Genomic DNA, 24873 nt, shown 5'->3' with positions numbered 1-24873 from the left:
ATACGTGTACAAGCCTATTACCGTACCACTGATACCAGTCCTGAAAAGAACCTTTGTGGAACTAATAGTAACAGCAAGTCTTTAAAATTATCCTCACTGCCTGACAACACTGCTTCCTGCCTGTCCCTATACAAATTGGCAAAAAAGAGTAGGCTGGAACGATTAGCTGGAACAGCTCTTTTGTGGACCTGATAGTAACAGCTAATGATGATGATGATGATGATGAAGAAAGACTAATCTGGCTGAGCTGTCCCTAAAATAGCAGCATACAGCGCTCTGTCCCTTTATCTAAACTGACAAAAGAAACTCAGGCTGCTGACCTAACACCTATACCAGTCCTGAAAAGAACTTTTGTGTACCAAATAGCTAGCGTTTTCTCTGTCCCTACTCCACACAGGATCCTTTCCCTACAGTGACAGAAGAAAGAATGTAAAATGGCCACCGGATCGGGTGTATTTATAGGTTAGGGGGAATGTCCAAGTGTCCATGAGCTGTCATGTCTCAATTGGTTGTCCTGTAACACATGATAAACGTGTCACGAAAGGTTAAAGTTCTTGTATACATTAAACACGTAAGTCCGCCGGGGCGAACGACGGAAAAAGGCGTTCGAACCCGCGGACGGCGAAAGTCGGAAATTCGCCGCGAAACGACCGCCGGGCGAACCGTTCGGCCATCACTACTGATAAACCATATAAAACTGAAAACTTAATTTTTAATGGTTGCTTGTGTCTACATGTAGTTTGTATGAGATAAATTTGACAGTAGTTTTGCATGACAGATCCGCAATGATTACGCAGTGATTCTCTGGGCCACTCACACTGGCTTTCCAAACGGGTCCACCTGTCAGTTTTTCAGGTGTATCTGCTTGGACCCTGCATTGAACTCTATGAAGTGGCGGATGTCAGCGGTGCTATGTCTGCTGCTATCCGATCCGCCAAAACCTGACTGATGGTGACCCTATTTTTCATCCATCTGGCGGATCGGATGAAAATGGACAGAGCGGTACTCTGACAGGTCTGTCTCTCTGCACAGTGAGCGGAGACAGACCTGTCATCCGCCTGCTCAATGGGGATTCCACCTCCCCCTGCTGGACAAAGCGGAGTTCACCAACCGCACTGCCTGTGTGAAAGGGGGCCTTGAGTGGTCTGATGGCTTGTTATCCGTGTTCTTTGTGGCATGTCTTTTTAGATTAGCGAGAATTGCACATTGTGATCGTCATACTGACTTCTTGTTTTCTGATTTGTGCAGGAAAAGGAGCAGGTTACAGTGAGTCAGCTTTCTCTTGTAGACTTGGCCGGAAGTGAGAGAACAAACCGCACGAAAGCAGAGGGAAACAGACTGCGTGAAGCAGGTAAAGTCTAGGCATCGGGAGCATTTCAACTGAACCTGAGAAGATTTGGTGTGATCTTTGTTTTTGGACACAGCTTGATCACAGATTGTGGTAAAGAGCCAATCGCAACAGCCCTTTACAACGTGATCAGCTGTGTCTAATTACGGCTGATCATGATGTAAACACTTGCCGGTTATTGGCATTCCTGTGACAGCGCGAGGAAAAGTGCCAGCAGCAAGTGTAAATGAGGACATCTAAACTGATAATCGGGGCACTGATCAGCAATGCCGCCTCATCGGAGATCAGTGAAGGAGAAATTACCTGTTTGCAAAATTTTAAAACCCAAACTAAGAACTTTTTGAAGAGAAAAATTATTTTTGGTTCATTTATGGTGATTAAATACCACCAAAAGGCTTTAGTGGTGTGAAAAATTATATCCATCTCCTGAGTACAGTGTTGCATGACCGCACATTTGTAATTCAAAGTGTGACAGTGCTGAAAGTTGGGCAGGAAGGGGGTGAAAGTGCCCAAGTAGGCAAGTGGTTATAAACCCTTTACAACTACTTTTTACTACAGGCAAGCCTGAAATTAGGCTTGCCTGTAGCTACACTGGATATCTCCTAAAACTGCAAGGTTCAGGAGCTATCCCTGTATTTGCATGTGCCGACGTCATTGGCACATGCGCACGTAAGCAAACTGAAGCAACGGCACACACGTGCCGTTACTTCAGTTAGACTGTGCCGTTACCGGCGGACTCCCGCGCGCATATGCGTAGGAGTGACGTCATCGCGGCCCCCAGCCAATCACAGCGCCAGAGCCGTGATACCCGGAAGTAACCCTGAAGGAGCGGTCAACGAGGACCGCTGCGGGGGCTTCGGTCTCATGTAAGTAATTCATAATGAGCTAGTATACGATGCTAGCTCATTATGCCTTTGTCGTGTGGGGGGTTTTTTTTTTTCCCCCTTTCTCCTTTTTTAGGGTTTACAGCCACTTTAAGAAACTGGAGGAATTGAACTGTATCTGCACACCCAGACGCCATTGTGATTTTGTTTTAATTCTCTTACAGGCAACATTAACCAGTCACTTATGACTTTACGAACGTGTATAGAAATTCTGCGAGAAAACCAGATGTGTGGCACAAACAAGGTAATTGCCTAAAAACTCAATTGGGTTTTCATATAACATGCACAATATATTGAGAATCGTGTTTAAAGTAGAACTGCAACCATGTGTTTTTACCACCCTCAAGTGTGTAAACCATACTGACACCAGTACTTAAGGCGATTTATTTATTGCACACATATTTCGTTTGAAGATTACCTCAAAGGAGGGGGGGGGGGGGGTGGTGCAGTAAATTTTGGCGATTGAATCTTGCCATGTTTAACTAAAGTTTTGGTAGGAGGCTGGAGCAAAGTTTACAACCAAAATAAATGTTACTTGATTTATTTGATCTACAATTACCTTTCATATTCCCAGATGGTGCCCTACCGAGACTCCAAATTAACACACTTGTTCAAGAACTACTTTGACGGAGAAGGGAAAGTTCGAATGATAGTGTGTGTAAATCCCAAGGCAGATGATCATGAGGAGAGCCTGGTAAGTTGGAGGTTTTTGCAAATTTTGGACCTTTGAAAACAAATTTTTGTTTCCTTGTGTGAGTTTTCTAACCTCGGGTTTTGTTTTACAGCAAGTTATGCGGTTTGCTGAGATGACTCAAGAAGTAGAAATTGCCAGACCTGTTGACAAACCAATTTGTGGGCTTACTCCTGGACGCCGCTATAGGAACCAGGCATTCAAAGATGAGCTTAGTCGTAGGCTGGAGGAACGAGGAGGTCCTGTAAATGGAGGCAAGTGGGGGGGAAAATGAACACCTTCTATGTATGTTAAAGTAATTGTAAATGCAGAAGTTTTTTTAAATTGGTGCGTTCTATGCATTAAGATAAAAAAAAAAAACCTGTGTGCTTCAGCCCCCCTAATGCTTAACCAAGGCCATCTCTATCCAGCAATATTGCATGAGAGACTTGGCTACCCGGGACTCTCCTCTTCATTGGCTGAGAGAGCAGCAAAGCGCCAATGGCTCCTGCTGCTGTTAATCAAAGTCGGTGAGCCAATGCGATGAGGGGGTGTGGTCTAGCTGGGGCTCTGTGCCTGAATGGACACAAGGAGCTCTGGTTCAGCTCAGGTGCCCCCATAGCAAGCTGCTTGCTGTTCGGGCATTCGTCAGGATGGAGGGGCCAGGAGAGCCTAAGAGGCGGATGGGGGCTGCTCTGTACAAAACCATTACACAGAGCAGGTAAGTGTAACATGTTTTAAAGCAAAAAAACAATACTTTAGTATCACTTTACTTTTAACTACTTCCCGCCTGCCGTATGCAAAATGAGGGCTGCAGGGTAGTTGTGTTATCAAGCTGGTTGGCATATGAAGTCCAGCAGGATAAGCATCTAGCGGTAGTGCGGTGTGTCGCTCTGACATACCGCATCTCCTATCTTGGTAAAGGTGTTGGCTCTTTACCATGTTATCAGCTGTGTCCAAACACAGCTGGTCACATAGTAACCAGGAAGTGCCATTTATCGGCTTTTGCTTTATTCGTGCCGACAGGACGTGAGTAGAGGAGAGCCAATCGGCGACTAATCATCCAGTGCAGATCTATCAAGGATGCCATCAGTAATGCCAGTCAATGCAGCCTAAAGAGTTGCCTCATCAGTGAAGAAGAAAACTTATTGTATTAAATGTTATAACAAACGAAGAAAAACCTTCTTTGCTAAACAAATAAAAAAACAAAACAAAAAAAACTCTGATCAAATGTCACCAAAAGATCTATATTTGAGGGGGGGGGGGGGGATTATACATTTGGGTACACCGTTGCATGACCACACAACTGTCATTCAAAGTGCGACAGCACTTAAAATTGGCCTGGGCATAAAGGGGATGAAAGTGCCCGGCATTGAAGTGGTTAATCTAGTAAAATTAGTATTGATGTGTCGCAAGTAGGCAGCTCTAAACCCTTAAAGGTATTCTGGATAAGAACGTCCATGTTACTAGTGGACAACATCACTGCTCTTTGTTGCCATCTGTGTTCTATGTGGTGAATGCTGTCTTGGGGAAATGGATCTCATTTAATTCTTGTGATCTTTCCCCAGAAGTCGATGAACAGGCAGTCATTGAGATGCTCATTCAAAGCTTTCCCCCTATTCCATCCTGTGAGCTGCTGGATGTCAATGACGATATCACTCTACCGCAGCTTATCGAGGCCCTGGAGAAACGGCACAGAATCCGTCAGATGATGGCTGAAGAGTTTAACAAGAGCGGTGAGTTGTAATTCAGGCTTCTGCCATTGTTGAAAGTGGTGTCAAGGTTTCTAATTCCATAAAAAAAAAAAAAATAAACAAAAAAGCAGTTTACAGCAAAATCAGCATTATATAGCGATTAAATGTGTAAGCTTGAAATATTTTTTTTTTTTTTTTTTTTTTACTTCCGTCTCCACAGTTGTCTCCTTCAGGGCTATGCTGCACGACCTTAACGGAGTAGTGACTGCAAAAGACAACATTGCGCAGGGTAGGATGTCTGAGAAGGAACGAGCAATAATGTCTCAGAAATCGGAGATAGAGCGACTTGAGAAGAAAGTCAAAACATTGGAATACAAGGTATTCACAATTTTGCACAGTACATTTTTAATGCCAATAGAAAAAAAAAAAATAGCTGTAACTTTTTGGTTATAATTACACAAATGAATAAAAAAAAATCAATTTTAACAACTAATATTGGGTACAACTATAGGGAGATCAAGTAGCAATTGCATACATGTCTTAGGTGGTGTGTGGGATTCTGTTTATTTCGTAAGGATCTCTGATCTAAACCATACATCCAACCTGACCAAGTGTCTTTTTGAAATTTTTCTTGTTTGTCTCTGACCACATGCATCCACTGTTCCCCATCCATAGAATCCACCTCTTCTTTTTTTCTAGTCTAGTAATGTTGGACAAGCTGTTTCCAGAATCCAGGGATTTGGCTGTGTTTTAAGAAGTGTGGAGTGACTCTTATATACTTGGGGATCTGCAACAGCTGGAGGACCGCTAATTGCATAACTACAAGTCCCATGAGGCATAGCAAGACTGACAGCCACAAGCATGACATGCAGAGGCATGATGGGACTTGTAGTTTTGCAACAGCTGGAGGTCCACTAATTGCATATCCCTGCTTTTAACTGATGAGGCCTGGGGAAAAAAATGTAAATTAACTCCTTTTTTTCAATGCATATCTTCACCCTCAGAAAATACTTCACTTCTTTCAATCCCCTTTGCTTCATGATTAGGGCTGTTTTTCACAACAAAAAAAGTGCATGCCTGCCCCCCAGATTTGTAGTTAAAAGATCCCAAAAATTCTCATGTTACACTTTTTTTTATTTTTTATTTATTTTGCTGCCTTGCAGATAGATATTCTGGAAAAGACGACCACAATCTATGAGGAGGAAAAGCGCACATTGCAAAACGATCTGGAGTCCCAGAGTCAAAAGCTGCAACGGCAACTCTCCGACAAGAGGCGATTGGAGTCTCGGATTAATGGCATGGTAGCCGAGAATGCTGTGAAGTGGGAGAAAGAATGTGTAAGTGATTGCTGAGGGATTGGGAACACCCATACGTCTATTACATGGTTGAGAATTGGATAAGGCAGTGATGGCTAACCTTGGCACTCCAGATGTTTTGGAACTACATTTCCCATGATGCTCATGCACTCTTCAGTGTAGTTGAGCATCATGGGAAATGTGGTTCCAAAACATCTGGGGTGCCAAGGTTCGCCATCACTGGGATAAGGTACACCAGACTTCAAGAACTATCACATAGAATCTGTTGCACTGGTATATACAATGTGATTTCTGTCCAGAAGCTCAGCGGCTCCATACATTAAATTCTTTAGGCAACCCTAAAGAGGTGGAGATCTACCTGAACATGAAAGAAGTCAAAGATCACCAGACATTATTGCAAAGTGTCGCCGCCTCACATAAAAAATTTTTTTTGCATTAAGACTCCTTTTAACTTATAAACATTTGTAGGAAAATATCTTATCTATCACCAGAAAGGCCCTGTTGCTATGTAGTCCTCTGCCACTTCCTGGTCCGTGGAGCTCCTGGCAAATGACACGTCATTTCCCAGGAGTCTGTGGGCCGTACTATACGCCTGCCGGTGAATCGCGCATGTGCGAGATCGAGAGGTGCATGCTGGTTACCCAGCACGCATCTCTCCAAAGCTATTTCAGGAAGCAATCCCGATTGGGCTTCACATGTACACATTCATGATAGAAACTGAGGAATAAATGATTACAGTAAAACTTATATTTTTAAACAATTGATCATGAGAATTTTTTTAGTTTTTTTTTCATTAGCAATAATGCTAGGATCAAAAAAAAAGGTTTTAAACCTCCTAATTGCTGTACTCCCGTGCTACAATTGCATGCATTGCACAGGCATCATGCGTTGAAATCAGATGGTGAGGAAGCACCACTTGTCAAACAAATTCTGATCGCCATTTAGAGGAGTAGCACTTGTGAATGAGCCCTTATTTGCATTCTGTAGCGGTGCCTTTGTTCACACGTAGTCAGGAGGTGGTATAGCCATGCAGTTGTTTACCATCCCCACTATATACCCCCCTTAGCTGCTGGGGCAGCAGCCAAAAGTATACACATGCCGCAACAGGAATTAAAACCCCTTTTTGCTTTTGGTGGGCGCTATCATCTGCCAATCGCAACCCATTCAAGTAAATGGGACCACTCTGCAAGCGCCCCGCAACTTCATGCTTCTGCAGGGTCCAAGAGGGGTTAAAGCAGGTGGTGAGAATGCAACACAATGCTGTCTACTTTCAAGCATCAGTGGTACTTTTCTGGTTGGTTCTAAGATTTGTGGTTTCATTTCAGGAGCGACGTGTGGCAGCCAAGCAGATAGAGATGCAGAACAAGCTGTGGGTAAAAGATGAGAAACTAAAGCAGCTGAAAGCTATCGTAACAGAATCTAAAGGCGACCGGCCAGAGAGACCAGCCCGTGAGAAGGACCGCGAGCGAGAACCGAAGGTTCCCACCAGATCCATTTCCCCATCACCTGTTCCTGTATGTGTCACGTGGTGAAGGTTTTTTTTTGGTGAAGGGGGTTATATAGGCACATAGGTGGTGGGTTGCTGAGAATTCACAATGTATCCCGGGTGGGTTACAGCAGGTGTCTGGTTGTAGCTCTCTTATGGATGTTTGATCTTATGTTGCACAATTCTAATATTGGTGTGGCTTTCTAGTACACAAGACAAAGATTGGGTTTTTGTTGTTCAAAAGATAATTGTATATGGACCACGCAATTTCCTTCCTGCTGTATACAAAATTCCAAACACCAGGCATGTAAATATGACCTGAATGTAATGTGCTTGTCATAGTTGACAAAACGGTTTGCTTCAGCAAGGGTTGTTGGTTCGCACCCAGTCCTTGCACTGCGAGCTCAACGCAGTGGTTAATCACTGAGCTCGGCGGATCACTTTTTCTTTCTTTCTTTTTTTTTTTCGTCAGACATGTCATAAAGTATGATTGGCAGCCACGCGGTGCGAGGTAGTATATTACCTGCATGCAGTCATTTTTTTTTTTCTTAGCCTATTGTACCCATGCACCACCGCAGTGCAGCTGTTTTAACCGGGCATATAGTAAACAAGCCATTATGCCTTGTTCACGTGGTGGGGCTGCATTAGACTAGGCATCCAATGTAGTCCCACAACATCTGTGTGGCCCAGCCCATAAGGCCTATTCACAAATGTTTCAGGCACTGCCGCCCCTCTGAAAGCTATTCCACACTCCTGATCGCTTTCCTGAGGCGTTTGTCAGATGGTGAGGAGGTGATGTTTCCTCCCCCACTGCCTAATTTAACCCCTATAAATTGCAGCACTACCTTGTGTGCATTGCACGCAGTTGCGGTACAGTTCCGGTGCGGCCCCATAGAAGAAAATTTGTCACAATTGTTGGCACACTCTGCTGAAAAAAACACACATGGGGGGAAATTTACTAAAACTGGAGCACTCAGAATCTGGTGCGGCTGTGCAGAGTAGCCAATCGGCTTCTGACTTTAGCTTGTTCGGTTAAAGCAGTTGTATTGCCCACTTTTATTTTTACCTACAGGTAAGCCTATAAGAAGGCTTACCTATAGGTAAAATGAATATCTCATAAACATTCACCTTGCATGCAGACATTGGCAGCACGTGCGCTCTGAAGGTCCGTCGTATTGTGCCGGAAATTCAGAGCTCCTTGCTGTAAGCGCAGGTGCAATGTCATTGCGGCTCCATCCACTCACATCGCTGGAGCCAATGAACCCGGAAGTAACGCTGTAGCAACATGTCGGGCTCCCTCAGCAGTGGCCGGGGCGAAGCTGCGGGTGCTTTGATCTAAGGCAAGTATTTCATAATGAGCTAGTATGCGATGCATACTAGCTCATTATGCCTTTGTCTTACAGGTGCGTGTTTGTTTTTTTGCCATACACACAACACACAGTTTTTAAGCGTTAAAATGATTGTAATAATTTACAAAAAAGTCATACTTTTCTCCTCCTGTGCAAGGGTTTTGCACAGATCGGCCCTGATCCTCCTTTTTTCTAGGGTCCACCAGCGGTGCTCCTGGCAGCTCCTCATCTGCATTGAGTGCACCCATTGAGAGACTCTTTCCATGGGGGCACTCGTGCGGGCTCGGCCCTTGACGCAGTGACAGACAGCAGGCCTCGGCCTTCCCGTGTCACTGGATTTGATTGACGGGAGCGAACTGGTCCTGCTGCTAACTATCCAATGAGGACCCGAGTCTTCTGCTGTGCTCGTTCTTGTTTCTGGAAAGATCGGGTTCAGCTAAGTAAAGGGGGGGGGGGGGCGGGTTGTGTGTTGCAGCTGCACCACACCTTAATGCATTAAGTTGAGAAACCTTGAGACTTTACAACTCCTTTTTAATAAAACCTGGAAGCTGATTGGTTTCTATACGCAGCTGCACCAGATTTTGTGCACTCCAGCTTAAGGCCCCTTTTACACGGATGATCCGTTCAGGTCCGCCTGTCAGTTTTTTTTTCAGGCGGACCTGAACGGATGCTCCATGGAGAGTCGGATGTCAGCGGTCCGCTGACCTCCGATCCGAAAAAGTGTGACGGAGGAAAAAGCTATTTTTCCATCTGTCATTGGATTGGGTGATGACGGACACTGCGGTCCGTCGTCACCCGATCTCTCATAGGGGAGAGCGGCGCTGTGACAGGTCCGTCCCTGCGCAGTGTGCAGAGATAGACCTGTCATCTTCCTGCTCAGCGGAGATCGCTCCGGCGATCCCCGCTGAGCAAGCGGATATCCACGGAGCGGATCAGCACAGACCTGCCCTGTGTGAAAGGACCCTAAATAAATCTCAATCAACCCCATGCTGGTTAGGTTTTGTTACAGCTGCTGATGGCTGGAACACATGCTGCATTATTAGTGTGGGGGGTGTATGGAAGCTGCAACTCAATCCCCTGGTTTGCTAACCCCCCCCCCCAACCTCATGCGTGAACAAGCCCTTCCTGAGAAAAAAAAAAACTGTACATTGGAATACTGGATCATCAGTCTCGCTTTACTTTTCAGGTGTTGACCTTCTATCTTTGGTTTCTTTAGCTTCCTGGTACCCCTGTGTCCCAACTTCCACAGAGCCAGCTCAACCCTTCTTGGCACAGGCGGTCAAACTCCTGCAGCAGCCTTTCAGTGGCCTCCTGCGTTTCACTGTGGGAGCAGAAAACACCACAGCACTACTCCGAGAGCAGGACAGGACCCACCCTCAGGCGGCGGGAGCTAGCGGCAGAAGCTAGGAATTATAATACACCTGAGACAAGAACAGGTTATGCAGCCAGCATACAGGCAGAGGCGCAGACTCCCAGGGTTAGTGAGCTTCTGCGGTACAATAGTACCTACAACAATGCATTTCCAGCAGCTGCTCTGGCAAATGCCAAAACCTTTTACAGTTGATAAATACTTTGTCAAAATTTTCAGCTAATCTGGCTATGATGATGCTGCTGCTTCTGTGCTCTTCGAGGTCTGTGTTTGCAGACTGCTGTGTACTTCTCTCCAGTGCCTATCACATGGAGCAGTAGTTATCGCAGCAAATCTCCTCCGTAAAGAAATGGATTTCTGAAACTGCCGTCCTAGAGAGGAAAATTTAAAAAATTAGCGATTCCATCAATTTTAAAACTTCCTAGCCTGTCTAGTCTCAGTCACCAAAAAATATATAATATATATTTGAACTAGATGCGTTATCTCACTCTGTTCATAAATCCATTTCACTTCTTTTAAAGCAGTAGTCAAGTAATTTGCTGTATCAAAATTCTGAGCTATTGCTTAATTGAGCTTTCAGTATGCAGAGTCCTGTCACAATCATCTGAAAGGTGAGCTTTTATGATGATTACTGTATCCTATCACCATAATCATCATAGACCTGTGCGACTTTGTGCCGTTTTTTAAATGTGCTCTTAATTATTGGTTTGGCCATGCTGTGAATATGCGTGTTTGCTGCAGACATCACAAATGTCTGTCTTGCTTAAAGAGACCCTGTCATCCACCAACAAAAAGCAGGTTAATCCACAAAACATGAGTATTTTAAATGCTTACCTGCAGTATTTTTTCTTTTCTTTCTGTAAACTATTTCTTTATTATGCAATGTGCCTCTGACCTTGCTATCCGATTCAACTTGTTCGGAAAGTTGAGTCCCTAGCATAGCCCCTTACTCAATGCATGTCATAGCACACTCCTGTTCTGGGAGTGTCTACTGCCTGTGCTGGCATAGTGCCTCTGCTCCTCATCTCCCTACATAACCCTTTTTTTTAATTTATTTTTTTATGTAGCTTTTGGGTGGTGGAGTAAAGGAGAATACTATAGTGTGTTGCTTGAGTAACAGGTTTGACACTGCTATCGTCACATCAGTGCCCAGCAGTAGTGTCAGACCTCTGAATGTTTACATAAGGGAAGTTTTTACAGGCATAAACCATGCATAAAATGTTAAATGCACATGTGGGAAGATTGTTGCAATGAATGGTCTGGTGACACGGTCTCTTTAAAAAAAAAAAAAAATTGCTCATTTTGAAAGCTGAAGGAGTCCGCACACCACTATAGGTTGTGCAGGGAGCTGGAGAGCTCTTTAGGGCACTAAGTTTGGTGTTTTTGTGTTTGGGGGTTTTTTTTTTCCCCCCCTTATACATAGTACTAAATCTATTTGTTACAATTCTGTGACACCCCCCCCCCCCCGCAGTAGAAATTCTTGGAGAAATTGTTTGTTTGAGGTCACTCTCTGCCCAACTGCCGACCTCTCACTCCACCCTCTGCCCAACTGCCGACCTCTCACTCCACCCTCTGCCCAACTGCCTGCCTGCGTGCGTGCGTGCGTGTGTGTTTTTTTTTTTTTTGTTTATAAGCATAATTGTTGCTTTTATAGGGGGAGTTCTATGAACAACTGTCATATTAAAATTTCTCATAGAAACATTATATATTTTTTTTTTTTCCTGCATTAATGTCAGTTACAAAAGTGTCCTCTAATGTGTTTACTAGTGTGTAACATTAAAACAAACCTATTTATTTATATGGGACATTGGCTGTTGATGTAAAACTCATAGGGACCGTGTGCTTATCTGTACATCAATCCTGTTTAACATGATACTGAAAAGATCAATAAGCAAATTCTGCTTTTTCTTTATTTGATCGGTGAGCTGTGGTGGGTGGTTGAGCTGCTTTCATTTGAGGACTCGGCTTGTTGCTTTAGCTTTCAATTATGCTGCATGTCACTAAATATGATTATTAATGATTTTTTTATTTTAAAAATGTAATGTAAATCTTTGTATGGTTGCTGTTCATTAGGCCTGGTAATGTTGGTTACACTTTTTTTTTTTTTTTTTTTTTTTTTTTTTAATAGCATTATAAGACTGTTGTCCACGCAATGAGGCTGACTTACTAGAGGAATTGAGAATTTCAAATTACATTTGTAAATATTCACTTCAGTCACCCAAACCAAACCCCCTTTCTATTTATTCCATCTGCACAATTGGGTATTCAAAGTGAGCTGGAATTTTTGAATGACTGAATAACCAAAGCGAATAATTACGCAGTTATGATGATTCTCAAATTCTTTAGGCCCCTTTTTCACACTGGGTGGAATCCGCCTGCGCCCAGCAAGGGGTCGGTCCGCTGATCACTACTCAGCAGGAGGGTGGCAGGTCCTTCTCCGTTTTTATGCAGAGCAGACAGCGCTCCCCTCTCTATGGGCGATCGGATGTAAATGGACTTCCTATCCATTTCTTATACCCGACTGCTATCCCCATCCTTCTGTTTTTGGCTGATTGGAATGGATGTGGGTGGGCGTTGACTAACACGTGTCCGTTTTATTCCCGCCGCTTCATGGAGGTTCTGATCGGGTCTGCCTGTCCGTTCGTGTTAAGCAGGGATGTGCAATTAGCTGACCTCCAGCTGTGGCAGAACTGCAAGACTCTGACAGCCACAAGCAGGACACCCAGAGGCAGAGGCATGATGGGACTTGTAGTTTTGCAACAGCTGGAGGTCCACTAATTGCATATCCCTGGTGTAAAGGGTCCTAAGTAAATCTGCCCAATTGAATGGACATATATGGACTCCAGGCAGATAAAACACTTTTTTTTTTTTTTTTTTTCTCTCCCCGCCCTCCTGAAATATGTACCATAAACTCCCCACCCCCTGTGGCTTTGTCTTCATCCTGTCCAGGCCAAAATAGTCCACATTGTGGGCTCTGTCTGCAAATTGAGTCATCAGACTTGTATTGGGGCCTTATTCTGAACATCTTAGACTATGGACCTATAAAAGTCTGTGGAATAGTTGCACCTAGGGATGCACTGATATCGGCCACCGAAAATTATCGCCCCAAAAAAATGGGGTTATCACCGTTTTTGCAGATGGAAGAAAAATAAGTGCCGATAACGGCATGCTGCCTCCCATTGACTTCAATGTAAAACCGCATTCCATTGATTTCAATGCAAAATTACACCCGCCTCAGTAACTTCAATTTTTTTTTTTTTTTTTTAACTGTCGGTTTTCAGTTTCGGCCAACTGCATCCTAAATCTTTGTTATTGGAATTTTCGGTTCACCACTAGTCACAGCCAGTGACAGAGGATGAAGACATGGAGTAGACCAATAAGCAGCTTGGGGTGGGAGCTTGTAGTGTAGATTCAGGACAAGAAAGGGTGGGTTGGTATAGTACACCTGTAATTTTAATGCCAAGGAGTAGAAAGTACAAGCAGGACCTTTTGGCTGCTATTGCTGCTTATTTTACTCTAGTTACAGATTGAGACATGTAGACCAGGTGGTGTCTCTCGGCTGTAGTATTATACAGCAGATTCCAAGGACCTGGCTATGCTGCCTGCTGTGGGTACCTGGTTGAACAGGATTAAAATTCTTTTTAGCACAGTAGATAAACAATACACGCACCTCTGACCCTTCAGGTGTATGTTCAGCTGTTTGCCTGGAGTTCAGCTGTCTGTTTCTGGTACTTTATGGCCTCCTTCACACAGCCATTTAGCCACTTGAACTAAATTCCAGCGGCAAGGATCAGCAGATTATTGCAGCTGGTATGACTGGTGCCTGCAAATGGCGATGGCCGCTCAGCCTATATCAGTGGTCTCCAAACTGCGGCCCTTTGTTTGCCTTTTTATTCTGCCCTTGGGGCACATTTCTTTCCACTGACACCAAAGATGGGAATTTTTAATTCCTGTTGCGTCAACAAGGCATGATTTCTCACACTGATACCAATGATGGGGCACTATTTGTCCCGTCCCCCCGCCCCCTCAGTAATACCAATGACGGGGGCATCCTCGCACCTCCCTCAGTAATGTCAATGATGGGGCACGGTTCCTCCCACTGATGTCAATGATGGGGCACGGTTCCTCCCACTGACACAAGACCATTTCTACTCTGTGGTCACTGTCTGGCACCCTCAAGTCTTAAAATACAGTAACCTGGCCCTTTTTGTTTAGGTTTGGAGACCCCGGGATTATATAAACTAAAGTCAGGCTGAGATCGGCTGTCGCCCTTTGCATGTAGCCACACACCAAACATTTAGGAACTGATGTCCCCAACTGCAGGTAGACCCCACCCCCCGTGGTGTGCAGCTACACGTGAAACATGCCACGGTTCTTATGCACCTGTCAGTCCAGCCACGAGAGTCGATTAGGCCGGGTTCACACTGGTACAACGCGACTGTTGTTCGACTGCCCTGCAACATCAGTCCTACTTCCACCCAACTTGAATGAACAGGATAAGATTTTCCTTCAACTTTGAGATAATCCAAATTGTTTTGATTGGTCAAAAGGACAATCTTTAGTGTGATAAATTCCTTTTTACTGCTACTGTAATCATGTCTGATGTCACAAGTTGGATGGTGAGGACAAGGATCCGACTTCAGTGATATTCAATAGGCTGAAGTTGGACCAAAGTAGTTCAGGAACCTTTTTAAAATTTGGTCCAACAAGACGGCCCTCATAAGGAACCATTGATTTACACACATGTGCTCCCAAAAGCGAAGCCCACTATCGTCAGATTTTTGTTCCATCGCCACCAACTTGCTACACCCCACGCCTTCTCACAGTAAGGATACAGTGATAAGGCGGCAAGCGGACATCTTGTTACACCCACCGGAGTCTTGCATTTCACACTTTTTTTTAACATTGAATGGAGCTTATAGTGAAATTCAGTATTTAGAAATCCTTCACTGTGTTTGGAAAAAAAAAAATCAAAGCAGTGGTCTGTCATATTAACAAACCTGTGAGATTAGCAGGTTTGCCGCTGCTTTTAAAATTCTAAATCTAAACCGTCAGATGGATTTCACCATATAAGCTGAATTTACAATTACAAATAAGTGAAATGCAAGACTCCGGTGGGTGTAACAAGATGTCCGCTTGCCGCCTTATCACTGTATCCTTACAGTGAGAAGGCGTGGGGTGTAGCAAGTTGGTGGCGATGGAACAAAAAATCTGACTATAGTGGGCTTCGATTTTGGGAACACGTGTGTAAATCAATGGTTCCTTATGAGAGCCGTCTTGTTGGACCAACTTTGAAAAAGGTTCCTGAACTACTTTAGTCCAACTTCAGCCCATTGAATATCACTGAAGTCGGATCTTTGTCCTAAACATCCAACTTGTGACATCAGACATGATTACATGGTGGGTGTAACGAGATGTCCAACACTGAAGAAATGGCTGCACTCAAAGATCCATCAAAATTCTTATTTAATAACAAACATCCCAAGTGTTACAGACAGTTCAAATATTAGACGTGTTTCACACACGAACAGGTGCACTTATTCATTACAAGATGTCCGCTTGCTGCCTCCTCACTGTATCCTTACTGTGGACGAGTGCGGGGTGTAGCAAGATGGTGGCGATGGAACGTAATTTCCGTTACAAAATCTGACGGGTCTTCCAATCTGACAAAACACCGGTGTGAATCCGGCCTAGTTGGCCGTGTGAAGGGGGCCCTACTATTCCAATATAGTGATGAGCAGGAATGTATTCTTATGACCAGGTCTGACACCGCAGCCAGTTGCCATTGTCCTTTTAACTGCTGAAATGCATTACTGGAGTGATGGAAACTGGAACCCATACTATTTTTATTTTGATCTTTGCTTCATTTTTGGAATAAACGCAGTGAGGAGTCTTGTTTTTAAGCAAGAAAACAATGAGTTCAAAGTATCATTCTGAACCCAGATGGGTACATTTTTTTTTTTTTTTTTTTTTTTTTGTCACGTTAAGGTCTTGTGTACCGGGGGGTGGGGGGGTGGGGGGGGGGGGTACCAGTTTTGTTCACTTGGTGCACTTTTCACCACTGAGAATGGAGCTTCTACAACCCCCACAAAGCCAGTTCCAGCACATTGGACTCTGGGTTCCCCTGTACACACAACTTCCTGTCTTTTCAATGACCTGTACCAGGCCTGATGACTGCACCTACATTTGCATGTTGAATAATTTTTGACTGATTTTTTTTCTTCTGTTTGTCTTTGATCTTGATTTTCTGGTCCTGCTTAGACTGTTCCCCCGGTGCACACGAGGCATCGCCGCTCTCGCTCCGCAGGGGAGAGATGGGTAGACCATAAGCCATCTGGTAGTTTGGAGACCGAGACGGTTATGCAGCCTCATGTCCCCAATTCCATCAAAGTATCTGTGGCTAGCGAAAAGGCGTTGGCCAAGTGTGACAAGTACATGCTGACACACCAGCAGCTGGCCTCGGATGGGGAGATGGAAACTAAACTTATTAAGGTAACAGATATTCAAAGTGGTGGGGGCGGGGAGAGAGGAGGAGTGTGTGGGTTGTTGTTGTTGTTGTTGGTGGTTATTTTTTTTTTTTTTTTTATTATGCTTCCTTTTTTGTATGAAGAAGAGAATGCTTTAAAATCTAAAACTGCCCTAGCAAGTAATGTGAGGAGCAATATGTATTGCATGCAATAACTTTTATTCTATAATGTGGTACGTTTTTGGTGGTGCGTGTGTTTGTGGTTTATTTTTATTTTATTTTTTTTACACCTGTCTTATCCTGCACATTCGGTGAGCACCTTTTTTATGATGTCTGTCACAGTCTGTGTTTTTATGTTTTGGGCTAACCGTGTATAAATCTGTTCTCAGGGTGACGTCTTCCGGACTCGAGGTGGCGGTCAGTCTGTACAGTTCACAGACATTGAAACGCTCAGGCAGGAATCTCCTCCTGGAAATGGGTATGCTGCAGTAATCATGCAGACGTTGTGTATTGCGATCTACAAAGAACTAGCATTCTATGTTGGCGATCTTCTGATGGCTCTAGAATTACAGGCATTAACCGCTTTTTGAGCTTTTTAGTAATTTTTTTATTTTTTTTTGTAACTTGTTTTACAGTCGCAAGAGGAGATCTTCTGAAACAAATCGGCCTCAACTGGCAGAGAGCACAGAATCGGAGTGGACAGATGTAGAAACCAGAGTAAGTATGATCCGATGTGTAACATTTTATACAGTATAAGGCCCCATTCACACCTGAGCGTTTTTGCAGCTGCAAGCCTGAAGCTACAAAACGCTGGAGGGGGTCGGTGGAAGAGAGAATCTGTTGTTTATGGAGATGGCGCACATCCCCACTCCAAAACGCCTGAAGCTCAAACAAGTTCTGGAGCTTTTTGAGGCAGCTTACAGGCATGGTTTTCTTTTTACATTGGTGACCATTTGACCCGTACAAAATCGTGGCCTAAAACGCACGACTTTCTGCCTGAAAACGATACACTCAGGTGTGAATACAGACTTCCCATTCACACCTGAGCGTAGCCGTTTCAGGCATAAAGTATATCTACTAGTTTTAGCTCGACTTGCCTCACATTTATGGCTGAAGTGTCAGCCATTGTCAATGCAAGGCCTTTGATTCCAGAATCGCCAAGCATTCTGACCCCCCCAGCAATGCTCCTCTCACAGAAGATGGGAGACATTCCCACTCCAGTCGGGAACTTAAATAATAAAAAAAACCTGTATAAAAGTCAATGGAGACAGGTGCAGCGCCTCGTTAGCACCTTTTGGGACTGTTAGAGGTCCAAATAACTTTGACACTTCAGGAAAGTCGCAAACGGCAAGCCATCAAACGGAACATTCAAGAAGATGTCGTTCTGTTGAGAGACATGCAGGTGCCGCGAAATGAGTGGTCATCATTAAATCCATCTAGCGCAGATGGGAAGGTCCGCGAGGTCGAAGTAAAACGTCAGACAAGGGCCTGTGACAATCTTTCCTCATTAGAAAGATATGTTTTATTAAATGAACCGGGGCATACAGAGGCAAGGGATAGCTGCATGCAGCATCGCCAACCCAATTGAAGTACCTGGACGTGGGAGCTGCAAGAGTGACCGGGTGGCTCTTCTTATTGCAAGCAACCAGCTTGGGCTGTCAGATGGAGAGTGCTCAGCCAGACTCCCGAGGAGGAGATGGAGGTCTGTGTCCCAGCCCAATGGCCTACTGGAAGGGCTGATGGCAAGGTCGGCTCCTGGGTGTGCGAATCTGCTGCCTGGGGACACCAAAGGAAGGGGGGGGGGGGGAGGAGGAGGACTGTCTCACTCACGCTGAACAGACCTCTTTTTAGGTGGAATAATACATTTATTGGGATACTACCAGACAATTTTATGTCTAAAACCTCTTAGGGCCGGTTCACACGGCGAGGCGTCTCAGACTTACCTCGCCGCGACCTGCGGGGAGCTCAGCGGCGACTTGCAGAGGACTTCTGTATAGAAGTCAATGCAAGTCGCCCCCGAAGTCGCCCCGAAGTAGTACAGGAACCTTTTTTCTGAGTCGGAGCGACTCGAGTCGCTCCTCTCAGAACGGTTCCATTGTACAGAACGGGGGCGACTTGCGGGAGCGAGGCGAGCCGTGTTGCCTCCCCTCGCCTCGCTGTGTGAACCGGCCCTTAAGGTCATAACAAACATAATAAGTAAGCAATGGTTGAATAAAGAATACCTATGGGAAAAATGCATCTCAACAATATATCTCAATATATGCATATGGAGGACACATTTTAGGAACACATTGACATACATATAGGTATTCTTTATTTTCCTTTACAGTATTCGACTATTTGTCATGACCTTAAGACGTTATGGACATAATTGCCTGGTAGTGTCCCTTTTTTAAATGTAGTATTCCACCTGGGGAGGGCTGTTCAGCATGAGTGACACGGCTTCTGCCCCTTCTCCCCTTAGTCTCCGTTTTACTATTTAAACCACCAATTTACGTTTTGCCAGCCAGCATCCCAAGACCTGAAGAAGGGTCTTTTTGCCCCAAAACATCTAGTCTTTGCAGCTGGCTTTTACTTTTCTTGGGCACACTCGACTTGACTTCCATCCCCGTGCTGCCCGCAGCTTGTGCGCCACCAGTATCCACTTCCACCCGGTTTGTGACGTCATCCCTGGTCGCTGGATCCTTACACGGCTGTCAGTCAATCAGTAGCCTAATCGCACACCCAGGAGCCGACCTTCAGGCCCCCGGGCCTCTTCTCCAACAACCCCCCACCCCCTTCCTTGGAAGTCTGGCTGTGCACACCTTCCATCTGATAGCCCAGGCTGGTACACGGATCCACCCGGTCACGCTTCCGGGTACTTCAATTGGGTTGACGGTGCTGCATGCAGCCATCTCTTGCCTCTGTATGCATTGGTTAATTGATAAATGTTTATGCTTTTAGTGAGGAATAGCATAAGTCCTCTTCTGTAGTCAGCACTTTTTTCACATTTTTTTTTTTTTTTTTTTTTCTATCGATTTCGATGGTTATGAATATTAGGACAGCAGCAACCTTCAGTTTATGCATTATATCTGGTCTGACACAGTAAACAGAACATGGAAATGCAATTATTTTTAGTAAATATAAACTGCTAAATACCTTTTTTTCCTCAGCAGCAGTATATAGCAGTCTTGTGACTTCTGTTAGTGTCTAGTTAAACTAAGCTTGTAGGGGAAGTTTTCATTGTCCTGACTGGACAGTGCTAATTAGCCCTGTGCCAATCACATCACATGCACCCTCCCAAAAAACACCCTAGCAATACCCCCCCAAGGCTTTATTCTATCAGGAGATGGATTGGGGACAGAAAAAGGGGAGGATCGGAGAACAGGATCAAACAGCCTTGCTACACAATGTAGAGGATTCACCCCCTTAGGTTCCACAGTGCGTATAACGAGCATGCGTTACTGCCTAAGACTAAACAAGACAATGCTGAATCCATCATACCCACCATTAGCTACATTGCAACCTCTACAGAAGAAGCCATCAAATATGCTGAGAAATGCTGCTAGAAACACTGAAGGGAGTCAATGGCTCTATATGGGATTACCACTGGTTGGGGACAAAAAATGTGAAACTCATTGCTCTGAAGGAGGACCCCCCCCCCCCACTTTTTGCCTTTTTTTTTTTTATAAAGGTTTTCCAGCAATGTTCATCTGGTACCCCCTGCGTTCTCTACATAACCTGTTCAGGTTTGGTAATCGATATCTTACTGTATTCCTTTTTTTTTTTGTTTTTTTGTTTTTTACCTTGCAGTGCTCTGTTGCTATGGAGATGAGAGCCGGCTCTAATCTGGGGCCCGGATACCAGCATCACGCTATTCCGAAGTAAGTCAATAAAACTGTAGGCTCCATTCCCTGCTAAATCGAGATGAGATGCATGGAGTAAATGTGACGGTGCTTGTCTCCTCTCCAGTCCAAGAAATTCTGGTTGTTTAATTTTTAAGGTGTAGCAAATATTCCAACAATCACCACAGTATTCATTTTTGGACCATGTGGCTGGTGCATGCAAACCCTTTATCTGTGTTTGGGGTGTCCAGGATTGCAATGCCACTTGCTGCGGATCACAAGGGCGGTGCAATTTTCAATGAAGTGCAAGTTTCAGGCACCACAGTCTAGTGTGAACCGAGGCCAAGATTCAAAGGGATGGTGAAAGAAAATCATTGCAGCTGTCTAAATCTTTCAGTTTTTGATATGTGGAAACTAGTTCAAGATGACTGAATATCGCTTATGGTTGTGTTGTTTTTTTTTTTTTTTTTTTTATGTACCTCAATTGCTAAAGAAGCTTATAGCGATCATAATTGGCACCATTGTTAAATTTACTGTCATCCTAGTCAGAGTTGGCCAATAGAAGCGAGTCTGTCTACACCAGTGATGGTCAACTTTCTTGATATGGGGGACCTCAAGTGCAGACATGGTGTAAGATGTTCAGAGACTGGGGGGCGCGTTGCCGGCAGACTGGGTGGGGGGCGCGTTGCCGGCAGACTGGGTCGGGGGCGCGTTGCCGGCAGACTGGGTCGGGGGCGCGTTGCCGGCAGACTGGGTCGGGGGCGCGTTGCCGGCAGACTGCTAGAAATCAAAACTATTGCTATAGGAAAACAGGGGTTAGTATCTGGAGGGGCCCTGAGGGACACACAAAGTACCCAAGGGCCACATGTTGCCCTCAGGATGCAGGTTTGGCATCAGGGGCCTATACACTTGTATGGAAATGTGACGGGCAGCCAGGACCTCGGAAGTTGACCTTCCGCAACATCCCGATCGCTGTGATTTTCTAAGGCCGGTTGACGGCAGACGTGGGCTTATCTCCCCTGCCGTATAAAGGGGATGGGGCTCTGGGGGTGGTATGAGGGTGCTCAGGAATAGGGGTATAATGTTCCTAAGTGTGAAATTAGACTTGGTCTTTAACGCCCTATTTTGGGGAGGGGGGGTGTGCACCAGACCCCAAAAAAGAGGCAATGACACAATGATTCAGGGCCTCCATCCCTTGTCTGGTTGATGGGACATATTTTGATGAGACTTGGCCTAATGTCCATCCATGTTCTTGTCTTTCCAGGCGCAGGAAACCTTGAACAATTACTGAAGGCTGATTTTTGCTGGAATGGTTCCAAGGACTCTGGAGGGTCAGACGAGTATTTTTCACTCAACCTGCTGAATATTCCGAAGCTGCGACTACGTCTGACCAACCGACATATACTACCTGGAAGACTCATTTATCCAATGCAGCCGGCGGTGCTGTGATTTTTATACAACCCTTCATGAACTCCTCGTGTCACCCGCGGTTTAGAGGTGTCCTCCTAGACTCTCCACTTCTAAATCCGCCATGAAAGGGTTTTTTTTTTTTTTTTGTTTTTTATATCTATTTTTCTTTATACTGTGTTTAGGAATATTGCTGCTATTTTCTTTTTTTAAGTGGCAAGAATGCACTTTACCAAAGCTTTTCCTTCAGAACACTCTTTATTTAATACGTCCGGAGTATTGTACATAGACACTCATCTACTAACACCCGTGAGAGCTGGGAACCAGTTTGTTTCCAATGTACAGGCTGGTTTTACAGAATTAATAAACTTTCAGAAGCTTTCATAAACTAGTTTGGACTTCGTTAGTTTGCTTATAAGAAAGGAGTGGGGAGCGCACGTTGTACTCTGATATAAAGTGCTGCACGGTCCCCTGCACTGACTACACATGTATGGGGGATGGGTTATCTTATTGGGAGTAATGGGTTTTAATCAAGATTTCTTTTTTATGCTCTAAATAAGGTGAACACTACAGAAAGCAACATGAAGGGGGACTTGTACAGTTGCTCCTGAAGCAAATGCGGACTACAAATTGATATGGACCAATCTCAATGGCATGTCATGAAGATGCTATGCTTACAGGAGTGAGAGGCTGAACTTGCTTAACCCTTTTATGACTGCCTAACATGCAGAAGCAAAAGGGTGGGCTTTAACTCTTACATGCCTCACATATTGCTGGGGGGCTGATGTTTCTTTGGAGTCAGTGGGAAGCATAGCGCCCCGTCATTGGAGTCAGTGGGAGGCATAGCGCCCCGTCATTGGAGTCAGTGGGAGGCATAGCGCCCCGTCATTGGAGTCAGTGGGAGGCATAGCGCCCCGTCATTGGAGTCAGTGGGAGGCATAGCGCCCCGTCATTGGAGTCAGTGGGAGGCATAGCGCCCCGTCATTGGAGTCAGTGGGAGGCATAGCGCCCCGTCATTGGAGTCAGTGGGAGGCATAGCGCCCCGTCATTGGAGTCAGTGGGAGGCATAGCGCCCCGTCATTGGAGTCAGTGGGAGGCATAGCGCCCCGTCATTGGAGTCAGTGGGAGGCATAGCGCCCCGTCAGTGGGAGGCATAGCGCCCCGTCAGTGGGAGGCATAGCGCCCCGTCAGTGGAGTCAGTGGGAGGCATATTGGTCCAGACTTCGCTCCCAGCACAGAGACCCCAGCTTTGAAAGACAAGCTTAGTCCCCATGCAATTGGTAGCAGGTGGGGCTGGCTTCTGATCACGTGACCGCCAATTACAGGGATCATATGATTGGACAATCATTCCCAACCCCCCTGGCACTCAGATTTTTATTTATTTTTTTTTGCCATTTTGGAGTGACGTTTTTATAGGTTTTTTTTTTTTTTTTTAAATTAGTTTCTGAAACTTCCTCGAGTCTTAACGTGTCATGTTTTTTCAGACCTTAAGGTAAGAGAGAAGGCATGGTAAATATAAACAAATGGACCTGTCTGATCATATGTACAGTTGGATGGTTCCTACCTGTCCTCCCCTATGATCAGTGTAGTCCTACCTGAAGACAGTGTTAGGAAGCACCAATCACATTAGGCAATGGGAAAACAAATGATTATCATAGGTAGTGTGTTCAAATGACCAGTAGATGGCGGAATCCACATTGATGATGATGCAATCCATTTCACTGTTGGTTTTAATCTTGCTGCACAAGTGTCTGGAATTTATCGATCACGTTCTACTATATTCTATAGGGCAGAGGTCTCCAGACTTTCTAAATAAAGGGCAAGTGTACTGTCCTTCAGTTTACATGGCACCCCTGTAGTTGGTAGAGAAAGGAATAGTGCCCCCATTGGTGTCGGTGGGAGGAATAGTGGGCCCCCATCATTGGTGTCGGTGGGAGGAATAGTGGGCCCCCATCATTGGTGTCGGTGGGAGGAATAGTGGGCCCCCATCATTGGTGTCAGTGTACCCCCTTTGTTTTTATGCTGTTTTAAACGCAGGTGAATGCACCAATCTAAATTTTTTTTTTTTTTTTTTTTTTTTTTTAACTTGGTGAGGGATAAATATGGCAGCAAATGGGTTACAAGGTGTTACTTTGTCATGTTGTGCCTCATGTATACCTCTATAATCGTGTACTTGATTTTTTATTTTTTTTTGTTCAGCCCACTAGCTATCACTTTGTGTGGATTGTAGGATTTGTACATACACTGTATAACTTCCCGTCTTTGTCAAATCTGCTTGCCTGAAAAGAGAAAACGATCAAAGAACAATCGGTCTGTAAATAGTCTCACAGCCGGCACAGAACTGTATTTAATGGTTTTATTTTTATCTGTAAAAGCTTGTTCCTGCTACAGCTCTTGCTCTGCTGTGTGTATGCCGCACCAGACCCGAATAAACGTACATCCCATAATGTTGAAGCATCTTGTGTTTTTCTCCATGTCGGACGCTGATATTTTTGCGAGATGCCGCCGCGCGTCCTGTGTCTTATCCCGGAATTGACTTCGTTGGCACCAGACAGGAGCCGATGTGACCGAGTTGTCACCCGTGACATAAATATTCCCAGCAGGACGAGATTTAGCTGCTTGTGTGGCCGGCTCAGCTGTGAGCAGAAATAGGCCCAACGTGTTAACATGGTTTATGATCAAAGAGGAGTGTGTGAAAGAGCCGTCCATGGGGGGGGGGGGGGGGGCACTAAAAATAAATCCCTCTTTCCAGACAAGACCAAATTCAGGTTCACAGGACCAGTCCCTCCCCACCCAAGTGCCTTTTACTCTCCAGGTCTCCCATACATGATGGGCTCTCCATTGGAAGAGTAATTTAACCATTTCCCATCCAGGCTAATTCGGACACTTCTCCCCTACATGGAAAAATACGCTATGTATTTTTTGCTGGAAAATGACTCGATCCTCCAAAAAAAAATAAAAAATTAAGGAGAGACCCTACAGAATTTCTATGTCGCATGGTATTTGCACAGGTGTCCTGTTCCCAACCCCCACCCCCATGCAATTACATTTTTATTTTTT

General features: G+C 44.9%; 1 protein-coding gene across 10 annotated transcripts in view; it reads left to right on the top strand.

Annotated features, from left to right (window-relative positions):
• The window catches only part of KIF23 (kinesin family member 23), a 65257-nt gene extending 40997 nt beyond the window's left edge, over positions 1–24260 (top strand). For 2 of the 10 annotated variants that reach the window (XM_077472678.1, XM_077472676.1), the window contains 14 exons: positions 1249–1351; positions 2397–2476; positions 2807–2926; positions 3018–3177; positions 4471–4638; positions 4817–4974; positions 5760–5933; positions 7238–7426; positions 9964–10224; positions 16378–16608; positions 16972–17060; positions 17218–17299; positions 20375–20445; positions 21671–24260. In XM_077472678.1, the coding sequence (XP_077328804.1) occupies positions 1249–1351; positions 2397–2476; positions 2807–2926; positions 3018–3177; positions 4471–4638; positions 4817–4974; positions 5760–5933; positions 7238–7426; positions 9964–10224; positions 16378–16608; positions 16972–17060; positions 17218–17299; positions 20375–20445; positions 21671–21686 (1902 nt within the window). In that variant the 3' untranslated portion in view covers positions 21687–24260. The remainder of the gene's footprint in view (positions 1–1248; positions 1352–2396; positions 2477–2806; positions 2927–3017; positions 3178–4470; positions 4639–4816; positions 4975–5759; positions 5934–7237; positions 7427–9963; positions 10225–16377; positions 16609–16971; positions 17061–17217; positions 17300–20374; positions 20446–21670) is intronic. The other 8 variants (XM_077472681.1, XM_077472680.1, XM_077472685.1 and 5 more) reach the window with 6 other exon arrangements.
• Positions 24261–24873: the final 613 nt, after the last annotated feature.

This window comes from Lithobates pipiens, unplaced genomic scaffold, assembly GCF_037356315.1.
Source record: "Lithobates pipiens isolate NorthernLeopardFrog02 unplaced genomic scaffold, aLitPip1_a1.2 Scaffold_8, whole genome shotgun sequence".
Classification (NCBI taxonomy): domain Eukaryota; kingdom Metazoa; phylum Chordata; class Amphibia; order Anura; family Ranidae; genus Lithobates; species Lithobates pipiens.
Note: the sequence above shows the minus strand (reverse complement) of the source record. Positions and strands in the feature narration are given on the sequence as shown.